The sequence below is a fragment of the Copidosoma floridanum genome, unplaced genomic scaffold (assembly GCF_036245765.1).
Source record: "Copidosoma floridanum isolate Cflo_tuat_1 unplaced genomic scaffold, Cflo_Japanese_pri ptg000030l, whole genome shotgun sequence".
In the NCBI taxonomy this organism is placed as follows: domain Eukaryota; kingdom Metazoa; phylum Arthropoda; class Insecta; order Hymenoptera; family Encyrtidae; genus Copidosoma; species Copidosoma floridanum.
The window spans coordinates 9397855-9409629 of NW_028321907.1; the positions used below are offsets into that span (position 1 = coordinate 9397855).

The window sequence follows — 11775 nt, forward strand, 5'->3', positions numbered from 1 at the left end:
TGTGTATATTTCTAAAAGTTTACAGCTTAGAGAAAACAATAACATATGAGAGCACGTATGGTTGTTAAAGAGGACAATTTTTTTAAATTTGAAAAATTTAGTTTTTATTCTTGCCCCGTAAGGTATACGTGTGTGCATCGTATTTGTATAAAACAAAAGTATTGCTTTTCAAATCCTACAGGAACTCGGAAATATTGTCTTCCGTGGCATTGCTACCCTTACATGCAGAGCGGGACAAAAAGTCTTTTTTTTCGAATACACGAATGTTACTGTGAAATTTATTTGAAAATACGTGTATTGAAATTTATGTTAAAACACATCACTAATTGTCCGTCTCTGCTTGTAATATGTATGTAAATGTATAAACGTCTAGTATTTTATTTGTTAACTTGAGCTTTCGTGTCGATTAACTAACACCTGAATGATTCAGACTGAATCGCTGGTGTTTTTTTGTAAACCATAACACAATTAGATTATAGTACGAAAAAGTAGGAATACGTAACAACTCGAATTCGTAATAAACAGAGTCTAGCTAAGAAATATTATTTATACATGCATACAAAAATAATATTTACATGTGTATTACATATGTATGCTGCGACTCTTTGCGCAGTGATTGTAAATTTCTTGCCGTGTGTGAATCTCTCGTTAGGTATTACGTTTGTAATTTAATGGTCGGTCCACAATGTGGATCGCACGCTGTACTATGTTACTACATGTACATTGTTGTTGCATTTTGAAATGATCACCTAAATATCTGTCTTTGACAAAAAGATTTTGGGTTATTCAAAAGTGTTTTTTCGCCATCAAATTGTACATTTTTGTTGTTACTGGTGGTTAAAAGTAGGTTATTTAAATCAACTTTCATTATGATTTATTTTTAAATAGCATGTGTAGCAAAAGTAAATAAAAATAGATGATTTTTATGCGCAAATCAATTCAGCATCTATTTTCCTTTTTAGTATTCTTATTAAAATAACGAAACCTTATGAAATCTTGTTATTGCGAATTTGTAACGTTTTATTTGTGTTTTTTATTTAAATTTATTTAGCTGTTACTGATCGGTAAATTTTACATACATACATAAGCCAAGTCGGAAAATTCACCCGATACATATAGGTATGATCGGTTAGGGTTGCTCGAGAAATTTTCACCAGTAGAAAACCTTTCACTAAAAATCAATCGAATAAGACTGTCAATTCACTGGTTTGTGTCTCGCCGGGGTATTACAATTTATAATATATATACTTAGTAGAATAAGCGTATGATTAAAAATAAAAATAGACGTGGTTTCTTAAGAAATTGTTAAGAAATGTTTTAAACTCTAGAATGGGTGCTAATTCTTTAACGGTTTATTAAAAACGAATAATTGAAAATTTATGCAGTTCTGAGAAAAATTTTTAAACGAAGGGTGTCGGGTAATTTTTTCATAGTGAAAACCATCTTTTACTCAACAAATAGAGAAAATTTGTGGTTCTTATTCTCTATTTGAAGAGACAATTTTGACATTTTTATTGGTGTCCCTTCATTCCCTAGAACACGCCAGACGAGCCCAAAAATCATATTGAAAAAATTTTGTTAACAATACGTTATAATCATCCTCTTAGTATGAGATCACATTTTTTGTCAAGCATCGATAGTCATAGAAGAAAAAAAAATAAAAAAAAGAGAATACAAAAGACAGATCTCCAACTGTTAGTGTTATGTGTATGTTCGTAATGAAATATTATTGTATGTGTATTGAATGTTTCAAAAGTAAATAATCAGACGAATAAACAAGAAATGAGATCAAATTAGGGTGAGTAAATAGGAAAAAAAAAAAAAATAATAATAATAAATATAGAAGTGTTTTATGGATTCGTAAAAATCTGACCAGTTAGAAAAATCGAAAGAAAATTCTATCGTTGCGATTCAACAAGTGAAAAAATTAATTTTAATGAAAATTGTGAATGAATTAAATTAATGCCGAAAAAAAGGAATACGCATACATGCAATTGTTACGTACGTATGTGTGTATGTGTAAGCAAAAAGACGAGTCCGATCGATAGTTGTAAAACATATACATCCTTTTAATTATGGTTAGATTGTTACCGACGCATTTATAATTATATTTATCCCATTTAGTAATGTTTCGTGATGTTTTATGAAAATCATGCCCAATAATAATGATTTCTTTTCGTTACTTTTACTATGCAAATGACTGTACTACATATTATTATATACAACATGAAACGGGGTCAACTTTTGCGTAGATGTGATTGCAAAATAAGTCAATGTGCCTACTCTCGATGTGCAGATTTAGTGTACAAAAAGAACAATAGAGTATTTACATTCTGTAATTTATTTAGATTGAGTAAATTTGTATAAGATATACTAAAAAAATATACGTTGTTATATTTGTTATTTAAAAATCGAATTAACTGATTATATTTCATAATGAATATATTGTACATAAAAATAAATTTACTTTCAAATAATAAAAAATAAACAACTTCAATGAAGAGACGTCGCGTATTTTAATTTCAATATTCCCGTAAATTATGTCTAGTCAGGATCATCGGACAGTCGAAATATTTTTTCACTTATTTAAAAATGAGTTTCATTATTTTTTTTTTTATCCATAAACTGTTTTATAAAATCTAACTTAAAGTAAAATATAAGGGAATGAAAACATGACATTAAAAATTTTCTTTAAAATTTTTTTTTTTTAATTTCTCAAGATTTAATATTTTTCATTTTAAGGATATCATAAAAAAACAATTTTGATGGGTATATACTGTTGTCTACGTCAATTGAATATTCTTTGTAAAACAAAAATTATTAAAAATATAGTAAGATGTCAAGTACAAACTTCTGAAATAATATACATATCAAAATTTAAGTATTATGAAATCACCAATAAATAGATCATTAGGCAAAACGAATCAGTCTAGCGTGAAATCGCTGCTTATATCTATACAGTACTCTGTTCTTTTTCGCTTTTTTGACGTATTACTTTTCAGCGTGTACGAATCAACGCAATAAGTTCCTGCTTCACGGCAGTAATTCGAAAGATACCTCCAGTTTTCGTTGGTTTTATTGACTTTAAAAACACTTGGATGACTGATAATGATGAGCAAAGATTTGGATCGCGTAATGGCTACATTAAAACGCTTAGAACTCGACAACAGCCCGATGTGAGATTGCCCATCGTTTTTAAACACTTGACTTCTGACGGTCGATAAAATGATGACTTCCTTCTCCTTCCCTTGAAACATCTCTACAGTGCCGACATCGACTTGGTCAAACTTGTTGTGACCAAGCATTGCTTTTAATTTCCATTTTTGGGCAGTAAAAGGTGTGACGACGCCGATGTCTTTTTGACCGATTGTCTTCTCTCCAAACTGAGCCCCGACTAGTTTCTGCACATAATCCAGAACAACGTACATCTCGGCTTTGTTGTAGGAGCTGCGTAACAATCGTGTGTTAATTCCAAAATATTTGTAATAGTTGTGATAAGTGCCATCGTCTCTGAGGCTATCCGTAAGGTAGCCGGAGCGATGGCACTTATGTGGCGAATCCTATTTTTCCTACCGAGGGTACACCCAACCCTAAAACGACCAAAGTCGGGAAAAGTACTTTTTCTACCTCGGGCGCTTGACTGGTGTGCCCTTGGTAGGAAAAATAGGATTCGCCACATAATCGCCATAGCTCCGTGGCTTCCGACCCTCGGACCGCAAAATAGCCCCGGAGACGACGGCACTTATCAAAACTACTATTTCTTACCATGGGCCCAAAGTGTAACTGCCGCTTTGCGCCCTGGGGCCATATTGCGCCCTTGAATTTTGGGCTCACGGGCAGAAAAGTTTTTTGCACCCTCGGTAAGAAAAACATTATACGCGACTGGCACCAACATACAATCGCGCCCTTTGGGCGCTCGTGCACTTTGTACTCTAGTGACGTAATGTACCATTTCCGACCTCGGTCGTTTTAGGGTCGGGTGTGCCCTCGATAGGAAAAATAGGATTCGACATATATGTGCCATCGCTCCACGGCTACTTTACGTCCCTCAGGTCGCAAAATAGCCCCAGAGACGATGACACTTATCCGACGAAAACTACTATTAGTACCTCGAAAGGGAAACGTTCCGAGTCTCTTCTCCTCTGACTTCCATGAGGATGATTGGAACCTTTGGATTCGGCAGTTCTGCCCATCCCTCGGCTATGTGAACAGAACGTCCGGCACACGGCATCAATTCGTCGTCATAGAATAATTTGTTGGGGACATTAACGAGGGAAGGATGGCTTCTGTAATTTCTGAGCAACTTTGTAATGTACATGGGGTTGTACTGATTTGTTTCATTTTTTTTGTATGGCAAGAGCTCCGTGAATCTCTCCAGCATGGATTTTCCTGACAGAGAATATATTTTATTAATAAAAAAAAAAAAAAATCTTGTGCAGGTTTTTCTGAAGAATAGCTCAAAATGGAGCTGAATACTTACCTAGTATTTTTTCAGCTAAATTAGAACGAATAACTGGACCCAATTGATGGGGATCACCGGCTAGAATTACTTGTCCTCGTATTCGTCTATTGTTCGAGATCAACAGAGAGATGGGAATCATAGTTTCTGGCTCTGTTGCTTGGCCAGCTTCATCGATGAAGACACAGTTGAAGAAACCATCTTCAAGTTTTAAAAATCGTAGCCTTGAAAATATATCATCAATATGACGGTGTTTACACTGTTAAAAGCCATGAAAAAAAAAAATCAAGGTACCTTATACTCGTGCACAATGTAGTGATGACGATTTTTGGCAAATCTATTGCAGATAGTACCACAAACTCTCCATTTATGTAATTACTACAGCCTAAAATATCACTGTCGATAGTTCGTCTACAAAGAAAAAAAAATGTCATCAATCGGTTTTAAATAATATTCAGATCTTTTGACTTACGGGTCGATTTGAAAGCCGTACATGCGATGTAAATCTTCCTTAGGCACATATTTAAGCAACTGTTTCACTATAACATCACTGGCCTCATTAGATGGAGTACACACAAGAATGTGTCCGCTAGAACTGTTGTGCCTAGACTATTATGAATATTTTATGATATATGTTAAGTGATTGACTATAGTCCAAAGAACGTCTCTTACTTGACAAATAGCCTCAACCAAGGTGACAGTTTTCCCTGTTCCTGGTGGTCCGTACAGTATGTAAGGTAAGTCACCTGTTCTACTCAAAATGTTAATTACTGCCTGCCGTTGCTCTGGATTTTCCATGACGGATTTGTTGTACCATTTTAAACTGAGAGTTTGTGTATGCACCAAGGAGTAAAAGACCAAGTTTTAATGTTTTGTTGTTGAAAAATTTTTGTTGTTAATGTTTTTATGAAAAAAATTATAATGCCCTTACTTTACATTTACTTGACTGTTAGAAACATCATGATTTGCCATAGGAAAAAAATAAGGAGTTGTTTTAAATATGCGCATTATATTTAAAGCGTAGTGACAGCAACGAAATGTGAAGGAATTCAACTTGAACTGAATGTCGTATAAATTATTGGCTTCATACTCCATATAAAAACTGAAATTTCAAGACTTAAGTTTCTGTAGTATCTTTAATGAAAAAATAAACAAGTGTATATGATTTACCTTTTATTTTGATCATTTGGAATGCCAAACACGTATTCATCTGATATTTCCTTGATGATAAAGTCATAAGAACACCTTGTTTTGACGTCTGTGACCTTTGCCCTTATATGTTCGATGTTTTGTTCTCTTTCTGTGATGAACTGTGTGGCACGGAACTTGAAAGGTACCATGATGTTGTCGCAAATACTGATGGTTTGATTTTGCAGATAATTCGACTCTTTCATCAATTCCTCTACAAATAGAGCGATTTCGAGATATTTCAAATAATTAGATTCATTTAACTCAATATGGTCACATTTCCGCATTTTTGTTACATAGTGTAAATAATACAGATGGTCTTTTGTCATTTTCGGCCATGAGTGCCCATTATTATCCATTAAATCTCGTAGAGCATGTGGAATTTTTTTGTCACTAAATCCATATAATTTGCAATTTAAAGCCATTAAAATTTTTTAATTGAACACTGCTCAAAAATATGACTGTTTCTTAAAAAAAAGTCTAGATCCAAGATTGCAGGCAACGAAAATTTTGAAAATTTATTGATTATTTTATTTAAATTTTTTAACGGCATATATACCTAATTTTATCCATTTGTAGGTTAGAAAAAAAATCTCAAAGGATACAAGTTTACATGATAATGTAGTATAAAAGTTTTATTGTACTGGATGAATGATTAAATACACATAAGTACAAAATTGTTTAAAAATTACTTATAATTAAAACGTATGCTGTTCTTACAAAATGTTTAAAATCAATTTCACTATACAATAATTGGTTATGGTCTGGAAATCTGATGGTTTGAAATACAATCAATATAGGGTCTAAAGTATACTTTTGGACAGTAAAAAAAAATTGTTTTAATTAACTTATACTTAATATGCACACAAATAAAAACACGAGCTAAAAGTGTTCTTTCGTATCCAAATATTGTAATTTACAAATGCACGACGCATGCGACTGCCATGCGCGTGCATATGTTAAATGCAGCAGTAAAGTCTTCTGCTATATCTGTGATAAACTCCCCGACGTACCAACAGTGCCGACTAGACTCGATCACAGCCGAGACCATAAAAACAGCCGATGTCAATTGAGTTATATCCCTGTAGTGATAATAAATAATATACTTATTGTTTCACTTCGGAATACTGAAGTAATTTTGATAATTTTTTCTGTTAATCTTCTTTGGGTACATTATTTAAGTTAAGGCCTAAAGGATTATTGCAACACTTCAAGTATTGGAAAGAAATTATTTTTTAAATAAAAAATTACTATTGAAAAAATAATTAATATGTATTATGAAATACTTAATACTATCGTGTATAAAAAAATACAATTTATCCGTGCTCATCACGAATTAATATGAGCGCAACAATACGGTTTCTCACAGAGACAGTCAATTCAATGCACTGAACTGCACCTAATTCTTCCTTAAATTTAAGATTAAATGTTTAATGAACAAAAAAAAAAAGAAGAATTACATTTTTATGTAATCAACGTAACAATTTACTGACAGATTAATTAAATGTAAAACGTTTAAATAACGAAATATCCTTCAATTGATGGATTTACAAAATTTAGATAAATTCATAATATATATCAATCAAGAAACCATCTACGCAGTTCTATATGTATAAGATTCTCGCGAAACAAGACGTAATTTTCATTTCGCGTACATGGCTGCAATTGAAATTTTATAGGCAGACATTTGATGAAACTACAAAAAAATATTTTAAGTATTTTGCCTAAAATTTCAGCCAACTCAAAACTCCCTACTCGCCCATTTGAAAAAAAAAACGCATTTTCAAATAAATCGGGCGTGTGGACAATCTCACTTCGTTTCACGCGTATGGCTATTTGTTACTCAGCACGGGCTTCCGCCATTGAATACGCGGCTTAATCTCAGTAAAAACTGATTCCTCCCTCTCGTCCTTCGAAGAAGACGAGCATTCAGAGCTCGACTCGGAATTAGAGTCTGATTCGCTAATCGATTCGGTGCTCGTCACAGAGCTGTTTGCAGAACTGCCGAGGGAGCTCTCAGCCGAAGTCCTTGAGCGCTCGTACCTATTCGCCAGCTCGACATACGTCGGGTTGTCCCTCACGGCCATCACTACGTCCTCAATTTGGTCCTCATACGCGTCATCCCTCACGCTTAGAGAGCTAAGAAGCGAACAGACATCTTTTTCACGCTCCTTATTAGGGCTCTTATCATTACTATTCGCTGTAACCTCGCTCTTCTCCAAACTTTGGCAGAGGGGTGCTGCGGCCGGGTTAATTGCTCGGCGTCTGCTCTTTGTTTTACGATTTTTCACGGGCGCAAGCTTCATTTCAACGCAACCTTTGACAGCATTGAACCGATGACAATAGTCTATGAGGTACTTCCAATTATTATCGATCTCCAACACCTGGGGATTCCCAATGATTATCTGCAGAGACTTGGCGCGCGTGAGCGCGACATTGAAGCGCTGTGGATCCGAGAGGAATCCTACGTGTCGCACGCCGTTGTGCGTGAAGTACTCGCTTCTCACAGTGGTCAGGATGATTGCTTCTTTCTCTCTACCCTGGAACAGTTGGACCGTTCCCACCTCAATGTCGTTCAGGCCGTCGTCTTGTAACATGGTCTTTAGTTTGAGCTTTTGAGCTTTGAAGGGAGTTACGATGCCGATGTCCTTTGGCTTGAACTGTTTGTCGTTGATGAGGTCGTATACGCACTGCATCACGGCTCGCATCTCAGCTTGGTTGTAGCAGCTATGAGTTTGGAATTATTTACATGAAATTGTTCTTTGTATGAATTTTCGTTTGAAATTCGTTAAAATCGAGTCTACTAAATCTAAAACATACGAAATCATACCTAGGAGACTTGAAATTTCTCTCCTCTTTGCCCCATTCTTGTTTGAAGACCATCGGGAATTCACGATTTGGAAGCCCCGACCAGCCTAAGCCTTCCTCGCGTTTAATCACGCAGTTCAGTTCTCCCTCGTAAAACAATTGATTTGAAACGTGAATTAACGACGGATGACTACGGTAATTATTTATTAGCTTCGTTATGAATCTTTCATCGTATTCATTGTTTACGTCTCTTTGGTATGGAGAACAATCTAATAATCTTTCTAAGAAGGATTTTTCTGTAAAAAAAGTGAGAATAATTGTGATTGGAGTTGAAAATATTTTTGTTCGACTTTTCATAAAAATTATACCAACCTAATACTTTTTTCGAGATCCTTGAGAAAATTACCGGTCCCAATTGCTTAGGATCTCCAGCTAAAACTACCTGTCCGTGAATTCGGCCTTTTTCATGTTGGTTCGCGCTGCTCAACAACAGCAGGGGTATGATTGCGTCTGGTTCGGTCGCTTGACCAGCTTCATCAATAAAGACGTACGAAAAAAAATTGACTTTTAATTTTAGTAGCGACAACCTGAGAGAGAAACAAAGTGATTAAAAATTTGTGTCATTTCTGTGTAACAAAATATGGTAAATTTTTACGAAAATAAATCAGTTACCTGGTACTCGTGCATAGTGTTGTGATGATAATTTTTGATACATCAGAAATGGAAACTGGTGCAATCCCCTCTTTCTCAACATTCGAGATTTCAATGAGTTCTTTGTCAATGGTTTTTCTGTAAAATCAGAATGCATTTGATTAAATATATTTACTTGCACAAAGTGCCTTTTTCAAATATGAGTGAACCCACGTATGAGTCATGGGAAACATCTCTATTTTTCCCTTGACTCGAGGGGAAAAAAAAGAAAACTTGATCATATTTGAAAAAACTCATTACACACTAAAAATATGTCTTTGTACATAAAAGTAACTTACGGGTCTTTTGAAAAGCTGTACATGCGAAGCAAGTCTTTTTTGTTAATGTACTTGAGTAATTTTTTCGCTATGCTGTCGGCTGTATCATTGGAAGGAGTACATACTAAGATTTTTTTACAAGAATTACTCATGGTCGCCTGCAAAAGTCACAATGTAAATAATCCATGCTCTCAAATAATAAATTTAAATTCCAATTTCATGAGAAAAATGCTCACCTGACAAATAGCTTCGATGAGCGTTGCTGTTTTCCCGGTACCTGGTGGCCCATACAGAATATACGGCAAGCCACACGACGACTTATTCAATATGTTAACCACAGCCTTTCGTTGTTCGGCATTGTCTCCTATGCATCTATTGAACCAAACGATACTGAAAACCATTTACGACATAATATTATATATTATATATCCAATAGTTAGGGACGAGTAAAATAATTGTTTCATTATATGTTTACCCTTCGCTCGATGGCACTTTATTAACAGCCCGTACTTTATCAGGAAACAATTGCCGAGTCAACTCGTAACTATCGATCAACGATAATGCGTAATGGCAACATTGATATGGATAAGTGTTTTGTATGAACTCGACGTTATACTTATCCTTGGGCTGATGATCCTTGGCGAGATCTCTGAAAATGCAACGTTACAACGTGTATATTATTATCCGCTATGTGCTTTATAATTTTTACTACTAGTAGAGTCTACTCATCTCTGCTTTTGATGTTTGACTGATTAATTACCTTTCATATTGTTCGTAGCACTGTGGGATGACTAACACCGAATCTGCAAGGATGTGTTTTATTTTGACAATGTATGCGTATTTGTTGAAAACGTTGGTCAGTCTCATTTGATCATTAACTATTACTGACGGACTCTCTTCGGCCAAGCCCTCGACTTTTATCTTCAAGTATTCTGAATCGATGAAAAAAACTTGTTCGATTTTTTGGTCCCACATGTTGAACGTCTCGAGCTCCTTTTCGTTGTAAACTTCTTCCACGTACATCATGATTTTCAGGAGCTTGAAGTAATTATCCTTATCCAGTTCGTACTCGCTGTTGAGGATGGCATTGAAAAAATCGATGTATTGTTTTTCTTCTTCTGTCATGCCGAGCCACGGTTGTAGCTGTTTTCTCACAACATTTTTTATCGAACGCGGTATTGTGTGCTGCGGCAAATTGTTCTTTTGCTTTGGCTTGTCCGCGTAAAGCATCTTAAATCTTGACTTTATCATTGCCTGAAAATGAGAGAATAAATTAATTATCTCGTTTTTTGTTTCTCCGAACAGGAAATTATATATAATTTTGACATAGTATAATTACACACGGTATGTACAACGTGAAAGTGAAATGGCAAATATTTTATAATTAAATTATAGTTTTAGTGCAAAGAAATTTGTGCCTGACATTTGAGAAAAATTCAATCTAAAGATGACGGATACTTGGGATTTACTATGTATATAAGGAAGACTTTATGTAAGATTTTTCAAAACTTACACTCTGTCGGCTAAAGAGAAAACAAATTATTTCAAGCGTATCTCTGTATTTTTCAAAACTAAAAATTATTTACAAGATAAACTAAATAAATAATAAGATAACAAGCTCGTATACGTTAAATTATGAAATGATGCATTAACTTTTAAATGATACGCAGTTTTGAAAGCAGAAATAGATGTTTAATACTAAATAATGAAATGGTGTCCTTTTCTGTTCGACTGGCAATGTTATGTTTTTGCTATTGACAAATATTTTGTGTAATTTAATTAGTTTTATGCGTTTTAAATGAAAGTTACGATACGATGATTTTGTAATTTTCTCCTTCGTTCCACGATCGCAGGAAATGTAAAGCTGTCATTGAACGTATACTCTCGATAAACTAAATAACCGATTTTTAGTCAAAATACGGACTAAAAATGTTGTACTGCCTATCACAACTGATGTCACGTACAATTCAAACAAGTAAGTTATCCACAGAGAACTCCTTTTAAATGTTTGAACTTGACCTTGCCGAATGACTAGATATTTAAAAATGACAATTGAAAAAACTTACAAAATCTAAAGTTCTACAGCAAAGCCTGTGTGTATACTGTTTGGTATACCTGATATATAGTGGCCAGAAAACGTTAGAAACGCGCGCACACGGGGCCCTGCAAGGTGAACTCCCCTATAAGACTAGCTAGGTACGATAGGTGCTCACGATAGCTTTCCTGACGCTATACTACTGGCCCAATACAAAAATACTACCTCTCGGAGTCCAAACATCGTTGCCCCACTCTTCGTGTACTTAGGCGGTGCACGTTTAAACTCTCTTCATACTTACACGTCACAGGCGTGAA

General features: G+C 34.8%; 2 protein-coding genes across 3 annotated transcripts; both read right to left on the minus strand.

Moving 5' to 3' along the window:
- Window positions 1-2779: 2779 nt before the first annotated feature.
- Window positions 2780-6717, minus strand: LOC111642745 (putative RNA helicase mov-10-B.1). Of its 2 annotated transcripts, XM_089596572.1 has the most exons (9): window positions 6368-6717; window positions 5630-5861; window positions 5391-5561; window positions 5132-5282; window positions 4932-5068; window positions 4754-4870; window positions 4481-4683; window positions 4110-4389; window positions 2780-3447 (listed from the first exon to the last, which is right to left on the minus strand). In XM_089596572.1, exons 2-9 carry the CDS (start codon window positions 5851-5853, stop codon window positions 2925-2927), a joined length of 1806 nt encoding a protein of 601 aa, XP_089452698.1. In that variant the 5' UTR covers window positions 5854-5861; window positions 6368-6717; the 3' UTR covers window positions 2780-2924. The 2 variants fall into 2 exon arrangements, with proteins under 2 accessions (XP_089452698.1, XP_023245849.2); XM_023390081.2 differs by lacking the exon at window positions 6368-6717 and having other exon boundaries at window positions 5630-5948.
- Window positions 6718-7388: 671 nt separating this feature from the next.
- LOC106639856 (putative RNA helicase mov-10-B.1) lies at window positions 7389-10638 on the minus strand. The gene is made up of 8 exons (XM_089596639.1): window positions 10184-10638; window positions 9899-10072; window positions 9660-9813; window positions 9445-9581; window positions 9128-9244; window positions 8828-9042; window positions 8478-8751; window positions 7389-8374 (listed from the first exon to the last, which is right to left on the minus strand). The coding sequence occupies exons 1-8, from the start codon at window positions 10546-10548 to the stop codon at window positions 7480-7482; spliced, it is 2331 nt and encodes a 776-aa protein (XP_089452765.1). The 5' UTR covers window positions 10549-10638; the 3' UTR covers window positions 7389-7479.
- Between the last annotated feature and the right edge of the window lie 1137 nt (window positions 10639-11775).